The sequence below is a fragment of the Triturus cristatus genome, chromosome 3_2 (genome assembly GCF_964204655.1).
Source record: "Triturus cristatus chromosome 3_2, aTriCri1.1, whole genome shotgun sequence".
NCBI classification, from domain to species: Eukaryota; Metazoa; Chordata; class Amphibia; order Caudata; family Salamandridae; genus Triturus; species Triturus cristatus.
Genome location: NC_140584.1, coordinates 612,269,517 through 612,292,469, shown reverse-complemented (window position 1 = coordinate 612,292,469; position 22,953 = coordinate 612,269,517). Strand labels below are relative to the sequence as shown.

Genomic DNA, 22,953 nt, shown 5'->3' with positions numbered 1-22,953 from the left:
TTCAGTAAGTGCAGTTCAGCAGGCTATCTTATGGGAGGTGACACTGGTGGGTCTCAGGGTGTTCACTTTCAATTCATGCAGCTCTTGTTTTCTTTTTAAGGCTTTGCTCACTTTGTTTGTGCAGTAGACTTTCTCTATAGTCTCTTTTTTCATGTAGATTTGTTCTCGAGTCATTGCCAGTGTTATGAGTAAAGATAGATCCTTTGTAATATATATGATTATGTTTATTTAAGGAGATACCACTTAGTTGCGGTATACAGGTTTGAGGTAACTCTCCACCAGGAGCAGCATCCTTGCTGTTTAGCCCACTTTAAGCAACTGACATTCACACCAGCAAGGCACTCATCAACATTCCTTGAACTCACACACCGGCTGAGCAGCAGGGAACTGGAAGCTATGGAGAGGATGCATAGCAACTATGACAAGTCATACCACATTTGACATCAGCTTGAATGGGTATTCAGACATAATGTTAATTTAGAAATTGATTTTCTGAGACTGAGGCTTTCATTATCTGATGCATAAAAATTCATATGTGATCTACAGCTCTACAGCTCCCTCATGAATTTTTCATCCCTACTGATTTAGACTTTTCTGCAGTCCCCCTTCTCCCATGAAACCACCTGGCCAAACCTCGAGATATATTTGTCAATTTGACTAGAGCTTGAGCCTTTTTATGGATCCTGATAAGGGAGATTTGGTGAAAGATCATCTTCAGGTCATAATAGTAGTGAACAAGGTTAGTAGAGGATGTTGGTGGATGTCTCGAACATATTCATTAAATATCTATCATTTCTTTTTTGAGTTGGTCAAATGTTTCAATTGCTCTGCGCTCATAGTAATTGGGCCCTTTCTCTAATTGTGCCAAATCCTTCTCAATTCCACAATGTGTTCATTTGTACCACTGAGCCACACTGCGGATGGTCTTGTAGTTTTTGTTCTGTATCATGTATCGACAGGCTTTGCAGTAATGAGTGGTCCAGCTAGTTCCACCTACAACACGAAGCCGGCGTCGCCATTCAAAATATTTCTGGTACTTCGCATCATTGGAATCCAACAGTTTCAGGTAATCTGCCATTTCCTTGACAGTATGAAAATCGTCCACATGGATGAAAGCTTCCGCGGGAAGGAAACGTTCATAGTTCTCCCGGGTGGTGCCGAGAACGATGGGCACCGTTCCTGAGAGCAGTGCATTACTCCAAAGTTTTTCTGTAATGTAGTCTTCGTGCTGCGAGTTCTCAAAGGCCAGGTAGAACTTGTACTGCGAAACGGTGGAGAATTTCTGGTCCTTAGGCAGAGGGAGGTGCCCCCGCCCAAAGACATCCACAGTTATGTGATTCTGCAGCTCCTGAAAATACCGCACACGCTTGGACGATGGATTCCAATTACTGACCACCCAGGACACCAGCTTGGACTTGGATGGGATGGTGAAGTTCTGAGGCTCTTCCACTGTTTCTACCCAACCATAGGGAGTGAAAATGTCAGAGTCTCGTCTGTAGGACATGGTGTTATTAATGAGGCCATCCATCAGGCCCAGATTTGGGCTGTGGCTGGGTGACTCCAAGTTGAACCAAAGCCAGTGCTGATTTGGAGGTCTTGGATCCTGTGGCAGCTGCTTGATAGAATTGCACACATCTCTGTGATGTAAAACAACAGCATCTGCCTGCCCGTACCAGCTCCTGTTTGCTGTCAGGTAACAGCCTGAGATTCCATACAGCTCCTCACATTTGTTCAGGATAAAGTGTTCCCCAAAAGGCCAGGTCCAGAGGAGGATGACCACATTGTTTTGGGATTCATCGAGAAGCTCAGGTGCTGTCTCAGGACATATGATGATGCTGGTGTCGTCGTAGATACGAACATAGCTGAATATACCAAAGCCAACCAAGAACTGCATGAAGAAGATGAAGAAGATATGTCTGGTCGAAGGCAGATGCGGCAGTATCTTGGACTCCATGCCAGCGCCTGGAGAGGAGGAAGACGAAGGAGGTTAGTCAGTGAAAAGTAATATCAATAAAGAGCAACAAAGGGAAGAAGCACTGATGGCCCAGGAGAGTGACAGGACATGGGGAAGACATTAGTACAGGCACTGAAGAGAGGCGACAATGACAGCACTCCCAGGCAGACACATTTCAACACATGAGCAAAGCGAAGTCTAGCAGAGGGCACAGCTCTTTAGGGTCTCCCGATGACTGTGCACCTCTCAGGCCCTATATGAACATGCTGAAGTTCACTGACTTGCTGTGACCAATAATATATCTGCAGAGACAACTGTCAGTTTCGGAGACAGGTCACCACGAGCCCTGCACACTGACTCTAGCTCTTAGAGCACGCCCCTCTCTTCTTCATTTTGTTTCTCACAGCCAGCAGACTCTACAGATAATTATCTCATTCTCTGCACAGGGAGTGGGACTTCCATGGGCTGAGAAGAGAAAGATGGGCATGATAAAGGGAGATAGAGGAGCCATAAGAGCCAACTCAATTTAAAAGGCTGCTTGTCAGTAGTGAGGTTTACAGAGGAAAGATCAAGGAAACCAGGAGGACTGGCACGCATCTTATGTGGTTATGTATGTGCTTGTGCACGATAGCTCACAGCTGCCCTCTGCAGAGACTGAGTGTGAATTAAGGAGAATTTCTCGTGTCAACACAGTGGTTTTGAATGTATGTTAAATTCCTCCTTGTTAGTGTTGCATGGTGGATGTCAATAGCTAGTACCTTCCATTCGGCTTTCTATGAAAGGGCAAGTCTCATTGCATGTACCTTGTAAGTGAGAAGCTGATGGCATCTTCTGTGTGTCCTGTAGAAGGAAATAGATGATGTGGCTTCTTCTCTGTCTCTGGTGGATGAAAATGATTGGTCGAGCTACTTCTGTGCATTCAGAGTATGTAAATGATGCATAGCTGACTCTTATGAACAGCAATTATGAATGGTCGACCATCCCCCATGCGTGTACTATAGACATGAATGGCTACTGGCTTCCTCCATCTGACATGTTATAGACCTGCGGCTGGTCTTGTGGTTACCTTTATGCTCCTGATAGAGTACAATATACTCTGCCAAAGCAGTTTGATCACTAAAGGTGGGTGAGTCGCCTTAATTCACTAATCATTCATTATTAGTCTAACAATTACCACCCTCCTTACAAAATAATGGGTGTCGAACAGAATCCAAACCCTGGTCACCATCACTATTTACAGACCATCTAATGTTTGGACTGCTTTCATCAAAGAGTTGGCTTCTTTCATCTAGAAAGTGGTCCTGCCCAAATTCATCAACTGGCTTAAGGAGTTCTCTATTCACAAGGCAGGGATTTCCTTAATACAGAAGACTGCCTTTGATTTCATAAATACTGCAGAGGCTGAAGGCATTACAAGCAACAGTCGCTCAATGGATTATTCGGCTGAAACAGCAGGGCTTCCCATACTACACCTCAAGTGGGGTTTGACCAGCACTTCCTCTCATTCTCATTGGTCGACATTTGCCCCAATACTTCACTAAAACCTATTTACAGTCTGAGAAATGGTGTACCAAATGGTTTCATATCTTCACGAAACTGGACCTGCTTACTCTCACCTTCATTTCCCCAAGCTAGCACAATCTTTAGAACTAGTAAATGGTGAAATCTTTTTATGAAAAAGGCCCAGCATACATTGAATGACACTCACAAAGTCTTCGAAGGAAAATCAGATGAATCAAATATGCAGACAACAAATGATCAGCTACGAACAAACACCACTCAACAAGGAAAGAAGGGGCATTTACAAGCTCATATCACCAAAGTTCCGTCACTTTTAGTGACATCGATATGGGCTTCGCCTAATTTACAAGGCAGCATTAAGCCACTTAACTTGGCTTAACCCTGCCTTGTAAAAAAGGCACCCTTTCACGTTATACTTAGCATGAACTGAGAGAGCAATGGGTGTTGCTGTGGGCGCTCCACCGCAACACCCATTGATTTTGACGCTGCCCCATATTTACAAGGTTCCCCTAATATTGGGCAGTGCCAAAATTATGACCAGGAAAACCTGGTCTTACCCTGGCAAAAAGAGTAGAAATATTTAATTTCTCCTTGTTTTTTCTGTTTCCTTGTGTGCTGCTTTGTGCAGCACAGATAGAAACACCAAATTGCCAATGATTGTTTATGTGTAAGAAGGTCTCCCTTCCTTCACATAAACAATCGTTTAATGATATTTTGCAACTTCTATGTGTGCTGCATTGAGCAGTACACATTGAAGTTACAAAATACCATTTAAAGATTGTTTATGTGCAGGAAGGGACACCTTCCTACACATAAACAATCTTCTCCTGCTGTGCAGGCTCCTTTGCACTAGGGTGCCTGTATTGGCGCTAGGCTTTTAAATTTAGCACCAGCGCAGGGGAAAATGGAGGGCTGAGCCATGTTCTTGTAAATATGGTGCAGCCTTGCGTTTCTAAAGTGACGGGGCATGTTGTTAGCTTTCTTGGCTTAACAAAAATCTTCGACACTTTGCCCTAAAGTGTTCTTGAAAGACGATGGAGATCATCTGTAAGCAATTCCATTTTAAACTCATGCCATATAAACAATAGAGATGACCATAATCCCTTACAAGGCAAAATAAACACTATATTACACAGAGCTGATCAAAAATGTCAAAAACAGCACATATGAGCTATTCAAAATCTCTCAATAAAAATAAACAGTAAAGACCTCCCTATGACCTGAGCCATCTCTAGTCTAACCTTATCTCCCATTTTTCTATAAAAATAGGTACAATTATTACTAATGTGTAAGACCCATTTCGTCAGCTCTTATGATAGCCTGAGTTCAAACCATGACATCAGATATTACACACAAAATAGAGTATCACTGGTGCGAGGCATTGTGTCACGAGTTTGCAAACAAGCCAATATCACACAAATCATTAAAAAAATCAAACCATGATGCAACAGATTTGTCAAATAACAAATCTGTAACTAACCTCCATTGCCTCCACTGAGACCATAGAGCGAATGACCTCCAAACTGTTCCATTAAAAACGTTTCGTCAAACATGGGCTCAAACTGACCCATCACCCTCGCAACTAGTCTTCCTGTCTCGGCCGAAGATCAGACTCTGACCAGCTGGAACACAGTGTTGGCTGGTATTTAACGGCGGTGGGGGGCGGTCGTGAGGGGGAGAGGGAAGGGAGTGAAAATAAAAATATACTTCCCCGTCTGCCGCTGGTGACACCTCCCCCTCTCAGTCCTCTTCTTCGCCCACTTTGAGGGCAGGAAGCTGGAAGCCCCCAGCTCACAGCCTCCCAATAGCCAATCACAATGTTGCATTGCAGTGTTGTGATTGGTGTGAGCGCCGTGGATCGGTGCATAGCCAGAGAATAAGAGGCTGGGCATATTCTCTATGCAGGCTGTAATGCAGCTTGCATCGAGAACATACAAAGTGTGCTTGGCGGTTAGGCCGGCCCGAGATTTCCGGCCAAAGCTTCATGATGATTAGGAGTGGGCAAACCACTCCTTCCCTGCACTGCTTTGTGTGCAGAGCAGCCCCGCCCCAGCTGACCAAGGACGTACAAATAAAATGATAGTAACAATGATTTATTATCAATGTATTTTTACTTTTTTGACCTTCTCAGTGGGGCAATGCTCCTCGGCCTTAGCAGAGGAGCCGGCACTGGTGGGACACCATCACCACAGAAGAGACCGTCACAACCATGAAGTTAATCGTCTGGAGTCACATCAGACCTTTGCGCACCAAGCTTTCAACAAAGGTCTTACCAGCACCAGCGAAGTTCACACACATATCCTTAACAAGTGCATCAACGCAGCCACTTTCTCAGAAGACTTGAAGCAGCCTGCTGTCACTGCCCTGCTGAAAAAACCCTCTACGAACACTGCCAATCCTACCATCTACCAACCGATCAGCATTTTACCATACTTGGCCAAAGTACTTGCAAAAGCAATCAACAGATGCCTAACTGGCCAACTCACCAACCACCAGCTCCTTGACATCACACAGTCCTGATTTAGACCCAACCATAGCAAAGAAACTGCAATCATCACAGCCATAGACAACTTCTGCAAGATCTTAGACGGAGTAGAAATAGCAGCAAGCATCCAACCGGACCTTTCAAAGGCATTTGACATAGTATCCTCACCACACACCTTCATGAGAACGGCATGGAAGGACCTGCCCAACAATGGATCTTTTCTTTCTTGATGGAAAGAACTCTAACAGTCAACCTAACACCATACTCTTGGGAAACCTGAAAACTAATTTGCGTAGTACCTTCAACATGTACATGACCCCACTGGCCAAAGCAACCCAAGCCCACAACATCAACATCCTCCCCTTTGCCGATGATACACAGCTTAAACTGTCCCTCAGGACAAAACCCCCAATGCGAGGAACAAATTCACTTCCTGTATGATGGAAGTAGCCGCCTGGTTGAAGTCCAACTGTCTTAAAGTCAACTCTGGCAAGATAGAAGTCGTGATCTTTGGAAAAAACACACCTCCCTATGGGACTCAACCTGGTGGTCAGCTGACCTAGGACTCTGACGCTCAGATCGCACACCACGAACATAGGGATTATCATCAACAACTTGCTAGACAGGTCTGCCCCATTCAACACTGTCACTGCTTCTTGCTTCCACACCCTGAAGATTCTGAAGAAGATCTTCAAATGGCTCCTGAACAACAGCAGCAGAAAGACCAGCACCCATGTACTTATCACCAGCAGGAACTCTCTCTATGCTTCAGTGTTTCAAGTTTTATTTTTATTATGATAAGGAACTCTTTATGAGGTCCACATAAAACAACATATACATACAAAACAAAAAAAATACATAAAATATTATTCCATCACAATTCCACGAAACATCTTAATACAGGTCCAAAAAACATTTAAAAAAGTTGTACAGTTTAAAAGCAAACATTTCATTGGGTGGGTTAATCAAGGCTGCCTTAAATGAAGAAGCAGATAATAGGTTGAGGTGTAAGCAAATTGGTCTTAACCATCTGCGCCTGCAAGACATCAGTGCAGGACAAACAAACATGACATGATCTAAGTCCTGATCATACAATTGACAAAGATCACAGCATGCCGAATGACCATACCAGCTGGCATGTAGAACTTTCAGGGGAAGCAAATTATGTCTTAATAAGAACACAAGGCGTCTAACGCCATGGGAGATGTTCCAATACATATACGATTGAGCTTTCCGCAGGGTATAAGATTCGATAACAGGCGTACCACCTTTTTTCGCTAAACAGAAGTCTCTATCCTGACAAAACCCCAATTCCCAGGAGGCTGACTTCAGAACAGTTTTTAATTGATGAGAGGATAATAAAAATAAAGTCTCCTCATCCAATTTCAATTGCAACACGGCAAATCTGAAGTTTTTTACAATCAGGGAGAAATCATTAAAAGATCCTAATAATTCATTTTTTATAAGATCTCTTAAGGTATTAGGTTCACCTTTAGATAAAGCTACTACCCAACGTATGATACTTGCCAGACCTTGAACCCAACTGCTACGTAAACCCAATTCCTGTCTCAAGGAAGCAGTCGAATTTGCTGTACCTACAGACATTAAACTGCGTAAAATTTTCCCTTCCGCAGAGTTTAAAAAACTCCACTTTTTTACATCAATTAACTCAATTCCGTACAACAGGGAGGCCGGAACTTTCGCTCTGAAAACATCTAAAAGAATAGAAAAATGCCTTCTACCTGTGGCTTTATACAGGGAAACTAAACTCTTTCCCTGAGAAATAGCCTTCCGAGAGTTATTGTCAATGTGTAATTTGTCACTTAAATTATAAGTGACAATTTTACCTAGGAAGGTATAAGATTTCACACATTCCAGTTTTTTCCCCCCCACAACCCATGGATAATTAAGGCATTTAGGCTTCTTTCTACCAGAAAAGCAAATCACTTTGCTTTTTGCCGTATTTATTGATAAGAAATGACTTTCCGCAAATTCAGAGAGTGCTTGCAACCGATTGTTCAGGCCCTTTGGGGTGAGATCCAAAATCAGGATGTCGTCTGCATACATAAGGCATGCAATTGGAACTCCACCCAAGGACGGGGCAATACCGGCGCAAGCAGAAAGTGTGACGGGTAAATCAACAGTATATAAGGAAAATAGCAATGGAGCCAAAAGGCAACCTTGCTTCAACCCATTGGAAGTGGGAATTAATTTAGATACACCACATTCACCTCCAAGTAGAACTCTGCACCAGGTGTCAGAATAAAGGGCGCGAATTAACTTGATCAGGAATGGGGGCATACCTAAGTTAAATAACTTTCTCCACAGCAAAATTCTATCTACTTTATCAAAGGCGGTGGAGAAGTCAATAAAGGCGCCATATACCTGACCACCACGGATTTTCACATATTTTTCATTGATAACTTGCAATGCAGTCAGGTTGTCTAAAGTTCCATGATTTTGTCTGAAACCTGTTTGCTCCATGGGAAGGATTTTATGTTCAGATACCCATTGATTCATTAAAGTAAGCACACATTTTGCGAAAACCTTACCAATGGCATCAAGCAAAGCGATTTGACGGTAATTTTGCGGTAGATCTCTTGCCCCTTTTTTATATAAAGGGACAATAATACTTCCTTTCCAGGAGGGGGGGACTGTTCCACTAGAAAAACAAAATTTAAACACTGGAAAGAGTATTTTACTCCAAAGTTCACTCTGGTGTTTTAATACTGAAATTGGGATTTTATCAGGACCCATCGCACCAGAGGAACGCATATTCTTAATGGCACATTCAATTTCCTTTTCCGTTGGACAGTCAAGTATACGTGAGACATTATCAGATTCAACATTAAAAACTTGAGAATTATTGTTACTGTACAACTTCTCGATATAATGAACCCACACCTGTTCCTCAATGGCAATAGGCGTAGGACTGGCTCTGGTACCACAACCTTTGCCAATTAAGGACCAGAATGTCTTAGCTTGGCCATTATAAGAAGCTTCCCTCAGTTGAATCCAGAGGGCATCTTCCTTAGAACGTTTTAAACGGGCCTTAAGTCTAACTCTCCTTCTTTTTAAAATAAACAACTTAGACTTAGCTTCTTGGGTAAAGAATAAAAATTGTCCCCTTACCACTTTGTTTATTTCTCTATTTATAGCCCGTAAAGGATGAGGGACTACGAGGGATTGTTTCACACCTGGTTTCTTTTTTGCACTAGCAGTTACAGAATCTAAAAAATTAATAAAACTCAACAGCTCTCTCCCTTCCCAGAAGGGTAAATTCTCAACAGTAAAATACAAAAGAGGCACCACATTTTCAACAGTACAAGGGTTCCTAAAACATTTCCCTCTCTCTATGCTGGAATAACCAAACATGTCACCAGAAGGTTACAAACCACTGGAAAAAAACAGCAACTAGACTCAACCTCAACCACATAGAACAAATATATCACACAACACCTGAGGGAGCTCCACTGGCTTCTGATACACAAGCACTCACAGTTCAAACCATTCCCCTCAACATTCAAAGCACTACACAACAAAGTGGCAACGTACCTTAACAACTTCTTCCATCTCTTTCCATCCACCTGCCAGGCACCTCTTCTCAGTCGAACTCCTACTCACATACATTCAATGCATATACAGGGTAAGAGCTAGAGGCTGAGCCCTCTCATACATTGCTCCCAAAGCGTGGAACACCCTCCCTTTAGACATCAGAGCCTTCTCCTCATTTCTTACGTTCTGCAAGAAGCTAGAAGCTAAAGACCATGGTTTTCAAATGATTCCACTCTTGAGACACAACTCCACACCTGCACAGTTCCAGGGTACCCTCTTGGGTGAAAGCATGCTCTACAAACATAAGTAACATACTATAATATAACAAACAAACCACTAGACAAACATGCTTCTGCCACTCAATATTGTCATGAAAACAGATTATGAGATGTTCATACGGATCCGCTACTCACCCTTGACAAAAAATCACTAGGAGTCCAACTCTACTCCACTCCAGTGCTGTATTTCAGACTGTAGATCATCTCTTTCTACGTTGATGTCTATGGCTAAATGTAGGAAACACAAAATCTGCTTTGCCATAGCTACAATCTCTCTTAATTGACTGTTTATATGAACAAGTTGGATAAAATAATCACTGTCTAGCAATATGTGTTCCAGTAAGGTCGCCCTTATTCTTGTATTCTTCAATCCATACATGATACCCATGCTAATATAATTCACAGGCATGAAGTTGTATACTACATGTATGATAATGTTTTTTCCTTGCACATCAAATTGAACAATCACCAAAATATCTCTGCAACTATTTTGCCTTGCCTTGAGTGTGTCCTATTATAGGTGCTTGAAAAAAACCTTGCACTTCATGGATCAAAATATTACATTCTCCCAGGTAGGCTTCAAATGAACCCAAGGCCTTCTCTTAATATTCGCTAGTCCCTACTGCTCCACAGTAAAAGACAAAGGAGTTTTGTAAGACAACAATCTTTTCCCCACCCCCAATTCGAATCAATAATCTAAAGCACAAGCTACCAACGTGCCCCGACCAAAGATAAGGTTCAAAATGCATCTGGTGCAGCATCCTATAGAATTATCCATCGATCAGCATTTTAGAGTTGCATCCCTCCCTATTTATGCTGGCAATTTATTGAAACCAGAAACATATCCCAAGTACTCTGCATCTGCAGTAGAGTTTTTAGAAGAAGCGGTCTTTTTTATTTGCACTTCAGAGTTTAGCACCATATGCCATTGAGTTCACTGTGATCATGTTCTCTATCATTGTCCACAATCCCATTATCTAGCAAGCCAGAGTTCAAAGGAAGTCACTGAGGTACTGTTGAGCTACTTAGTGGAATTACTTACTCTAACATCTCAAGAGTTTGAGGGACTTGAAGCCATTCAAGCAAAACTTAAAGATGCTTCTTTTTAGGTATTTACTACAGCGGTTAGCTAACCTCTGGGGTTAATTTTAAGCTGATATGCCTTGTCTGTAGAGCACCGTGAAGCAGCCTTTGACAGCAATAGTTCTACATAAATAAATAAAAACAAATACAATTCTCCTTGTGCATATTACGGTGATATATTTTATCTGTCTCTGAATGGTGGATCTCTGCCCTTGGGGGCTCATTTATCCGAGGCCAGTTTGGCAAGCTCAACTACACCAAAGAGGTACTAATTTTGCAGCTAGGAGTTGAAAGGAGACCACCACCATCACCACCTACGCACCCACCACATTGGCAGCGCAGGAGAAGAGAGCACGTTTTTCACCAGCAGAGTTTCCTCATTGACCTCATGGAGAATGAGATCATCACATACTACCAACTCAGGAGGGAATCCATTATACATTTGCTGACCCAGATAGCTCCAAGGCTCCAGCCACCAACTACCAGCCCACCAACATCCCTCTGCAGGTCAAGCTGATGGCTGGCCTCCATGTGCTGGCATTTGGTTCATTCCAGATCACAACAGCCAGAGTTGCAGAAATATCACAGCAATCTTTTTCTGCCTTCCCACCTTCTTCCCTGGATACCATCATTTGCCTTACACCCCAGTACCTCCTCTTCCCCAATACACAACAACAGCAGCTGGACACAAAGCAAGGTTTTTATACCATTGACAGATTTCCACAGGTGCTGGGTGCCATGGATTGCACACATTCACAACTGGTTCCCCTTGCAGCAACATCACATCTGTACAGGAACCAGAAGTACACACGCTATCTCAATGCCCAGGCCATCGTGGACCATAGACAGATGTTTACAAATGTGCTTGCAGAATACCCAGGAAGTGGGCATGATCTCTACATCCTCAGGCACTCTGTCATCTATGACCACTTCCAGAATGGCCAATAGGGGAATGGACTCCTTGTTGATAAGCAAATCTGAAGTACATAACAGACCTACTAACAGTAAGAAGTGGATGACCTAATAGCCACCTCTGTGTCTGTTGATGGAGATAGGACCATATCTATGAGGGGTGTGCCTCATCCCTGCACAATGCATCATAGTACATGTGCAATTTAGACCCACAAATGACACATGTTAAGACAGGCAAAGCCACTTTGAGTGCCTTTGAATGGTGTAAAGGTACAGAGCAATGCAGCGCTAGCCAAAATGCAGTGTAGCATCACTGTGTGCAAGGGAAGTGTTCCATGGGTGTTATGGTGGTGCCTCCATGCAACTTCCATGGTTCATGAGGCATGGCATGTATCTCATACAGGGTAACCTTAAGAATGTGACAAATCAATAGGTTTCCTCAGGTGATGTATAACAAGGAAAATTAACTGAACTCATCCAAGTCACTCCCACTTATGTCTGCTACAGTCTGTGGAAAACATACATAGACGATCATGGCTCCCAGGGTTCATTATGTACAGGAATGTGCCCCCTCCAGCACAAAGACAATCCTGCATGCAGTGTAGGGACCCGAGTACCATGAAGCAAGTATGCCTGTGTTTGTGCTATGGTATGTAAAACAGTAAGGTTCTACTGGTGCTCAAACAATGAAAGATGTAACATTTAGTTTGCAATGAAGGCAAGTGAAAAACAAGATCAACAAAATGAGTGAATCACATAAAATGCTGAGTCAAACAATCACATTAAATGTTATATATCAAAAATACCTTAATAATACATTAACAAAACAAATCATTAAGGTACTTTCATGGTGGTTGCTTCAAATATAGAGAAAAGAAAAGTGTTTATAGTGGTGCTCATGTGTGCAGTGATCAGAGAGTAAAGTAAGGAAGGGATGAATCATGATTCACAAAATAATCATAGTTCAATAGCTGTGGCAATGAGGAAATCCAATTTAGCCAAGGCCAAGTACTCTGTCGAATGTGACTTGTTACTACGCGAGTCATTACATCACAAGGCATTACAACGCAGTCATTACAACGACCGCCTTGTTACCACGCAATGCCATTACTACGCTAGTCATTACATCGACTTGCAGTAGATAGAGTGCTGACATTAGAAATATATAATTTCCTATTCCAACTCCAGCCTACGCAACAGTAGGGAAGGTGTTGGAATAGTAAACTATACTATTCCTGATTTTAGCGCGCCATCTACTGCAAGTCGATGTAATGACTTGAGTAGTAATGGCATTGCATGCTAATAACACGGTTGTTGTAACAAAAGCATTGTAATGGCATTGCGGTGTAATCACCGCGATGGAAAGGTCGTTTCCCACCCTGTGTGAGGGATTCGCACAATCTCTTTTTTTCTCCTTATTCAAAAAGGGAATGGTGTTTAACCTACACCGCACAAGGGTATCAATATTAACTCCAGGCTAGGTCATTTAGTATTGTCTTTTTTTTAACAATACTTAACTGCTCCATCAAAACCGCCATCTTCCTCAATTATTGGAAACATGCTGAGATCAACCCCCTGAAGAAGAAGACATCTGCCAACCCATGTGTCATGGTACAGTGGACTCTGCACTTATGCTGCCCAGAATAACCTAATTATTCACATCCTTGATGCATACTCCAGGCATGTCATGATGCTCTGAAGTCCACCATCCAACCTGCTCAGGCCTACAAATGGACTAGATGCGGGCAATGAGCTGGGCATTTTGTCATATGTGTGTTTCTGTGGTTGTGCACTTCTGAAATACTGGGATCGATTAGTTTATTTAATAAAAATGTTAACATGTGTTAAAGTAATTTCACAATGCTACGTCCTCTTTCATGTCTCCTAGGCAGACATCTTCCACTCTCATGGGGAGAAGTGCAATCAGTCCAGGACCTCAATGCCACCAGTAAGTGTAATTAGTACATGTATGTACCATTTTGATGTTTGTGTATGGTCTATGAGTAACTGATCAATTGTGATGTGTAGTGGGAGGTAACACTCAGCTACCATCAATGAGCTGTCAGTCTGTGTTTCAGTACAGAACTGGCCCAAAGTTTGTTCATGACTGCTGACAGCCAAACAAATTTGAGTCTGTCAGGTATATGCAAGCAGACTCCCAGGAAGTAGACATATTTTAATATGTACTTAGAGTGGCACATCTATAGTCATGGTGCTTTGGGAAAAGTGAGCATCATCTGGCACACACCTGGAACAACAAATGACACAAACCATAAGATCTGGAGTCAACATATGTCGTATCACTGTGAATTCTGTTTTGATTAGCATGTCTGGGCAGGGATCCATTTCTAAAGTCCCTCTTTGTGCATGAAGCTGGGCCAGATGATGTGCATTATTTCTACACAGCCATTGTTAAGAAGCATGGACAGGAGAAATGTTGTGCATTCAGATTCACACACATTGTGATCATAAAGCATATGTCCCAAATTAAATCAGCATCATGGGTGCAGACATGCACCTTTTATTTTAGGGATCTCCAGATGAGATATTTAAGTTTCACTGATTAAAATGATGGCCAGGCTTACCAGGTGTGTTACTGAGTAAATGTTCTCAAAAACCATTACTGTCTCTGTAGCAGTATGACAAAATGGATGCAGGAATGTGTCAACATATATATCAGTGACACCTGAGCTGTCATCACTATGTAAACATGATAGAATATGGTAGTTGCAGCATATATTTCATGTGATGGACCTAGATCTTTATATGTAATGAGTTTGTGCCATGACTGACAACCAATGACATGCCTACATGCCTCTCTGTTCATGTGTTTGTGGATCATTAGGCAGGACATTAAGATATTCAATGTGTTAGTCTACCAAGACGTATGTCTGTTGTGATCCAGCCTCAGTGGCCTCCCTCATAGTTATGGAACAAGAGTGCATATAACATATCAAATACATGATTCCGCCAGATGACTGATCCGTTAAACAGACACACACACATGAGATACCATGTTTGTTTAATGATGTTTGGCTCCAAATGCAGCCTTAGGGTGATATGTGTAAATGAGCATGTTTAAGCATGGCTCATCATGATTTTCTCCACAAGTCTGAAGCTGGAGATAATGTTGACATTTCTGCAGTATGCCTGTGGGCCAATGTTATTAATATCCCCCAAGTATGTTTTACAGGGGGTACATAACAACCCGATATCCATGTATTGACTATCTGACACTGAGTGAGTGAAGGCAGCAACGTGTGCATCCTTGTAATAGTCCTGATGAGGTATGCAGAGGCCAGCCACATGGCCTGTACTTTTTCACCTTATCAACTTACAGCTATGTTCAAGATCAATGATGTGCATATTTGAAGGACGCAACTCTAAATCCCAATTTATGGTAATCAGGCCCATGTGTTGAAATGTAGATCAGGACATCTTCCTGAGTGTGAATATTTGTCCTGTATGATATGGTATCCATCTCATTGTGAGTACTGTTACATTTTATGCACCCACGCAGAAGGCACTTGACTCAGTTTTCCAGATTCAAGCAGGGAATGTCTATGAAGTGACAACATATTGGTCATATATCTATACCTGTTGCTGGTATAGGTTTGGTCACAAACATTTGATATGTGTTACAGAGTGAGAGTTTGTATCTCAGATGTCATGTACATGTACTGACAGTGCTAACTAATTCTTTCTATTTACACCCTGACAACATGACAGCTGATGAGACCTGCACCTTTAAACTTTGCTGGGAACGTTACCATCTTGTTAGGAACGTAGCAAAGGCATTGAAAAAATGCAAACACTGTATGTGCATGCTAAATCAGCGGGGCCCTGGAACATTGCCCAACTAACCACACCTGTAGTGCAAGCCTCACCCACTTGCCAGGACAAACCAACCCCAAACCAAGCCAGAGCAGGGCCAAGCTAGCCCAGAGTAGTTCCAAGCAGGCCACAATCTGCCCAAAGTGTTTCTACACCAGCTCCACCCAGCAGCCATACAACGTCTGGCCACACGTTCCAGGAGGCAACCTCATAGAGAATCAGTGTTCCACTACAACTTTTTCAATGAATTTAGTAAAAAGAACCAGAAACGGGACAACGTCCGTGAGGAGCAGGGACAGTAGAGCATCTGCCCGAGCAACATAGAGGAGGCTGCTGAGCAGATATCACAACTGCTGTGATCATTTATTTGTTTGTATATTTTTCTCTATATAGTAGTATTTTAGTTGTTTATTAGATAGTATAGGTTTAGATAAGATGGCTTTTAGCATTTTAAGAATTTTTTTATAGCTTTTATATTTTATATTTTTATAAGGTGGTCGTGGGTAGGGGGATAATGTTTAGTCTTTGTTTGAAAAATAACAAAAATATACATATTTGTTTAGAATTTAATGTGAAATCAGTTTATGTATAGGTGGAGTTTATGTTTGTATTGTGTGACTTTGTGTTAGGGGGTGGGGGTTGATATTTAACATGTCTGTTATGGTAAATGTGTAGCATAGATTAACTTAAGTTTAGCTAGGTTAAGGTAGTGTTAAGATCTATTAGTGTAGGATAGGTACGTTAAATTCAGACAAAGTGCCAGTTCAATATGATCAGCCCCACCTACATTGCGCTACACTACCAGGGGCCCACCTGGCTCATACACAATCTATTCTTACAAGACAGTACAGCTGTGTGCAATGTTGTTTCACGCTAGTGATTGTAGATGTGACTCTTTGCATTTTCCTATGTGTTAATACTTCACATACCCCACACCTGAACCCCCTCTCAGAAGAAGAGTTAATCCTCTGGCAACCTCATTCCATTCTATTGCTTTACAGTCCAAATTTGTCTGCATGGCCCCAAGACAGATACACTAGCCTCATGGTGCAAGTGGCCCTGCATTGTCAAAGTCAGGGTGGGCAGGATTCCAGAGTCCATGCATGATGTGGTGTTCCAGTTCAGCTTTTTTACTTTGTATTATGGGACTTTGGAGTCCTGGTAAATCATGTTATACATTCCACTACAGGTATCGGTATACAAAGGCGAAGCTGGACCAGTGCTGCACATCACACATGGACTAGACAAAGTTCACAGAGCAGGACTGGGCAGTGCAACATGTAACTGGGCAGTTTGACTTACATTTATATGCTATATGACTGGACATGTAAGCAATTTCATCCATTTCCCCTATAGTCAGCACAGGAACGTAACTTGCTGCATTGCAGATATCATGTGTGTTGCATTGCAGATCTCTGGGGAGTGAGTTCCATATCCTAGGTGCATTTCCAGAAAAAGTGTGAGTGACTGTATATCTTCTTTTTAGTTTGGGAGATATGAGAAGAAATCAATTTGAGCTTCTCAGGGTTCTCGAGCTTCCTGCTTTTGAAAGTTTGTTGTGTAGATAGTTGGCTGATCATGTTTTTTGTAAGCCTGGGCAAAGCACTACTCTACGCTCGCGTAGTTTGCGAAGTTCGCGCTACTTCGCACTACGTGAACTGCACGTAGCACAGTGCGAACACACGTAGCGTAGTGTTGTGTAGTGCTGTGGTCATTTTTTGCTTGCTCGCGGGCCTAAACGTCAAGTTGGCGACCGCGAGCAAGCAAAATGACATCCCGGCGAGACATTTTCCTTGTTCGCGATCAGCAACATCAAGTTGGCGATCGCGAGCATGGAAAATAAACCTCCCGGCGAGATTCCCAACGCGAGGAGGTCAAGTTTCTCATTGCGAGTGGTCGTGTATGCTCGCGACCGCTCGCGATGAGAAACTATCAGTTCGCGTTGAGAAAGCTGCCGCTCGAGTAAAAATCTACTCAAGCAGCAGAAAACTACAGCTCGCACTGTGCAAGATGCCATTTTCAATGATTGCACAGTGCCGGTTGCTTGTCCGCACTGTGCAATCATTGAAAACGACATCTGGCACAGTGCGAACAAGGTACTACGCAGTTCGCGAAGTGCTACACGTAGCTCGCGTAGTGCGAACTGCACTTTGCGTAGCTTCGCGAAGTGCTACGTCGCGAACTACGCCCAGGGTTAGTTTTTTGTGCACTAAATTACTAGGTTTGACCCAAAGGTTAAAGAGATCCTGGGTATACTATGTTTATGCCATAGAAGCAGAGTCTTCCCTATTGTAGAAGGTTATGTAATTTGTTCAGCTTAGTTTGTTCTTTATTCAGCACCAATTAACTTAGCAGAGAAAAGAGATCATTGTACAAAACGTTATTATTGTATTTGAGACAGTGCACACAAGGAGATAAAACACATGCTTTCATTAAAACAAAGTGCCCATAATTCTTATTTATCTTTTCAAAATCACATCTGTAAAGTCATCCTTTATCATTTCCCGTTTAACCTTTTAAAGATAATGTACATACACCCTATTAAAAACACATTAATCTATGCAATTTTCTGAATATGGTGTATGTAGCTCTATCTGTAATCAGTCCTTTGTCATGCAGATACATGTAAACATAACTTGCTTGATCATGTTGCTTTTTCACATTTGATGAAATCATCATATAGCTTCCACTAGTGTTGACGTTTTGGTTTCAATCACAATATTCTGAAAGCTTAGCTTTTGACAAACATATGTTTTGCGAGGAGATGAAATAAATCCCCAACATTCTAACCTCTGGGTATATGTAACACTACACCAGTTTGGCTTTATATCTTTGTCCAGCATATATAAACCTAGGGGCTTATTTACAAGCCAATTGTGCCCGGTGCCTCACTATTTTTGATGCACCTGCGGCCAAGTGTGCCAACCCATATTTACAAGGAAATGTAAAGCCACCCTGCATGTCTTTTCGTGGCCTTGTAAATATGGACCCCTTTCACACATTACTCTGCATCAAAGAGGAGTTCCATGGGTGTTGGATGATGCTGCGGGTGTTTCCAGGCAACATCCATGGAACCTGACACATTCCCAGATTTACATGGTTTTGTAAACCTGGGAATGCGTCGGATTCGTATGCCTCCCAGGGGAGGCATAACGAAGGCACTACGAGGAGCAATACTTTTATTTCTCTTAGGTTTTTTTTCTATATGTGCTGCATTTTGCAGTACACATAGAAATATGGAAACATCTTGTGATTGTTTTTGAGCAGGAAGGTGTAAGTTTCTGCACAAAAACCATCACCTCTACAACACGGACAACCATGCATCATGGTGCAAGAGTGCCTGCGTTGTCGCATGGCAGCACATTGTGCACCAGAACAGGGGAAAATGACAGGAATGTGTCATATCTTGTAGATATGGTGCATTCCTGCCCTTTTCTTTTGACGCACGGCAGCGCAGCAGGAAGGCTTGCTGCGCCGCTGTGCCTCAAAATATTGTAAATGAGGCTCTTACTGTTTTGAGTTGTCTATTCCAAAGAAGGATACCAACCCTCCTCAGTATATTGATATGAACAGTTTGAATATATGCTATTGGTAGTTCCCTTGTGAAACCATATTTCCAATAGTGTTTCTCTTCCTCTTACATTGATTGCAACAGAAAGGCTTTTAGTTCATTTTGTATAATCTATCAAAGACTATTTTCCAATTTACCGGGGGTGGTTGCCCTTATGATAGGCAATCCATGTGATAAATGTGTCCATGTTTCAACCGCAATGCTTGCAACAATTGCATTTGATGTTACTTTGAAATGTTGTGCAAAAATGACACACCGAACCAATGTTCAATATTTAATTTGAGTGAACTACACCACAGACTCCAACAATAGGTCCACTCACAGACGTTCTAAGGGACTTAGCCAGACTGCCTTGGGATTTTTGTACCCTTTAGTAGAATATATGCACTCCCTCATTATACATCGGAAATTCCCAATGGGCAGAGGTTCCAAAACTGGTAGACTTAAGGATTTCTTCAATCTGCAACACCATTTTCCTTTGTCTGCATTGATTATCCATATTCATTCATAGCTAGTGATTTCCCTCAGCATACCCAATTTGCATGTCTCGCAAAAACACAACCAGGCCCATTAACGCTTTGCTCACAACAACATGCATGACATATCATATCAATAATGACACCACCGAAGAAATCATTCAAATCACCTTTGGCAACCAATTTCAGCTCTGAATATGTCTTTAGTTTCATGTTTGTCTGCTACAGAAATAACATTATATATTTTGTATGACAATCATATGTCCACCTATAATAGGCCGTATATCAACGCTTAAAATGTCAATTCTACCGTTATTAATATTTTTATTTTCTAAAGTTCCGATGAAAGTTCATAATAGTGTTTTTCAAGCACTAGAGTTAGTAATGAGTAACCCTGGGCGTAGTACTACGCTTTGCTCGCGGAGCGTGCGTAGTTTGCGCTCCTACACGAATTGCACGTAGCACAGTGCAAAAACGCGTAGCGTAGCGGGCATTTTTTGCTTGCTCGTGGTCCTCAACGTCAAGTTGGTGACCGCGAGCAAGCAAAATCAACATCCCGGCGAGACTTTTTCCTCGTTCGCGATTAGCAACATCAAGTTGCCGATCGCGAGCGTGGAAAATAAACCTCCCGGCGAGATTCTCAACGTGGGGAGGTCAGGTTTCTCATTGCGAGTGGTCGCGTATGCTCGCGACCGCTCGCGATGAGAAACTACCAGTCCGCGTTGAGAAAGCTGCAGCTCGAGTACAAATCTACTCGAGCGGCAGAAAACAACCAGTTGCACTGTGCAAGATGCCGTTTGCAATGATTGCACAGTGCGGACAAGCATCCGGCACTGTGCAATCATTGCGAACAGCGTTTCCCTACCGCACTACGCAGTTCGTGTAGCTACGCGTTGCGTGCGTAGTGTGAAGTGCACTTCGCGTAGTGCTACTGCGCAAACTACGCCCAGGGTTAGTAATGAGGAGCTTTATATGGAAAAAAAATTGGCGAGGTTTAGGCTATCGATTTTACAACTTGATAAATCACAAGGTGGTTTGGCATGTCCCAATAATCATATTTACTATCAGGCAGCATTACTCGATGTACTGTCATCCTATTTAAATCAGGGCAATCCGGTAGACAAGTTTTTTTTTTAGAGAGAATGATATCAGAAGCAGACACGAGTTTATCAGTTTTTATAAAAACAGCGAAACAACCAAAAAAACTAGGCACAAAGTTCTTCGAGATATTGGTGGCCGAATTAATTAACTGGGAAAAGTCTATGAAACTCCTTTTAATGTTTCCCTAGTCCAGCTTCAGGAGAGCAAAGATATGGGTTTGCCCCTTGCAGAACAGGAAATTAGATATTGGTACTCTGTAGGTTTTAAAATATTTGCCAACTTTTTTATACAATCAAAAATGATTTCATGGAAGGAACTACGAGCGCGGCGCGGCCCACAATATGTACAACATTTTTTGAGCTTTAATAAGATTACACAATTTCTCCAGGTTCAATGTAATGATGCAAATCCAGCGACTCACTCGATAAGTAGAGCACTTGTAATAAGCCAATTATTGGGAATTGGCAATTGGTATAGGTTTCTTCAGAATTTCGTTGCCAAGTCGCATATACCTACTTTTTTATCGAGGCTATTTGAAAAAAGTCAATGTAGTGTCTCAGAAAGCGACTGGCAAGTAATTTCGGAGAGAGGAAATAAATCCCTTTGGGTGGCCAACTATAAAAGAATGGCATTCCTTTCAAGATGGCTATCGTATTATACACCCGGGCATCTCCATAAGATGTATCCCACGGTACCAAATAATTGCTTTCGCTGCCATCAAGCAGGCCAAGGTGGTTGGCTTCATAAGGTTTTTAATTGTGCGCACCTAACAAATTCATGGAGTCAAGTATTTATAGCTATTAATAATGCTATAAATCATCTTATTCAGCCTGAAGCAACATTAGTTTAATTTGGTGCTTCTAAAGCCAGCCAATCCTTAACAAAAACTCAGCAATATTTAGTTTCAATAGCTCTATCCATCGCTCGCTCCCTTATTCTTCAGAATTGGAAATCTGGAAAGATTTTTTTCGTTAGCTCAATGGAAGAATAAACGCGCAGGGGCTAAGAATACATGTAACAACATCTGGCAACACTGGCACTAAGCAGGGAGGGGTTTGAGCAACTATTTTTGTGCGGCCTGTCGCCCCAGGTTAATACACAACACTTTGTAGGGGTAAATTATGTTTTCGATAAAGGGTTCCCAGCTCTAGCAATGGACTAGTAAACGAGGTCTCAATAATTGTATACAGTAGATAAGTACTGCACTTTTTTTGTTTGCCTTAGGCCCTCCCAAGGCTCTCGCTATATTGGAAAGATGACCGAAACTTAAGTTCATCGAAATAAAATTACTTAGCAAGGGCTAAAAGTCAAAGAGGAGGAAGAGAGGGAGAAGGAAACAGAGGAGGTGGCGAGGGAGAGAGATATGGGGGGTTAGTATAATTCCATAGCACTTTCACTTATGAATTGATTTATTCTCCCCTCTTCTCTGAATAGCACTTTATAATATAAAATCTATGCGAGGTTCTAGAAAAAGCTATTTATTGCATGCTTTCTTCCCCCGTTTTTCTTTTTTTCTTTCTATTTTATCTTATATCCCTCCTCTTCACTATGTATAGTGAGTTGCCAGTCTTTAAGTCAATGTATAACACTTCGTTGGTTCTGATCATAATGTGGTGGTTAACTTTCTGTGATTTTCTCTGCTCAATAAAAATTTAAAAAAAGACAATCAGATGTCCACAAGGAAGATTTTGATTTAGAGATTTAGGTATTATAATGATGGAAGGTCAGTATGTTGACAGAGAAACCATCTAGACGTCAAACCTGGTAAGACATGTTGATATAGATCACACAGGAACGTAACATAGACGGCATTTAGAGGATATGTACATGATCTCCGTTGAACAAAAGCTTTTAGTAACCTTTTATTTGCAGTGCAGACAAAAGTATCCCTAATCAGGAGAATACAGGGAGTGATGCTAATGGGACATGTTTGGTTCGTTTCAGCTTTACTGACACAAGTAGTTGGGATTCTAATAGTCTTTTGAACTCTACTAGAGAAGGTAGTTTATACTTTGTGTGAGCGGGAGGGTTATATATAAGAGGGGCAAACCATCAGACAGCTCTAAGCCTAGAAGGTACAGAATGGTGGCTAAAACACTTTTAGGAGGCAGCGATTAACACATCGTCGCGAGCGAGGCAGCATCTGTGGAGAGAGACTTTGGAAAAGGTAAGTAAGGGTTGTT

The 22,953-nt window shown here is 42.0% G+C and overlaps 1 protein-coding gene across 8 annotated transcripts in view; it reads right to left on the bottom strand.

Moving 5' to 3' along the window:
- Positions 1–202: 202 nt before the first annotated feature.
- Positions 203–22,953, bottom strand: part of LOC146857822 (4-galactosyl-N-acetylglucosaminide 3-alpha-L-fucosyltransferase FUT6-like) — a 683,427-nt gene continuing 660,676 nt past the window's right edge. For all 8 annotated transcript variants that reach the window (XM_085648492.1, XM_085648493.1, XM_085648488.1 and 5 more), the window contains one exon: positions 203–1,962. In XM_085648492.1, coding sequence (XP_085504618.1) covers positions 893–1,954 — 1,062 coding nt within the window. In that variant the 5' untranslated portion in view covers positions 1,955–1,962 and the 3' untranslated portion in view covers positions 203–892. The remainder of the gene's footprint in view (positions 1,963–22,953) is intronic.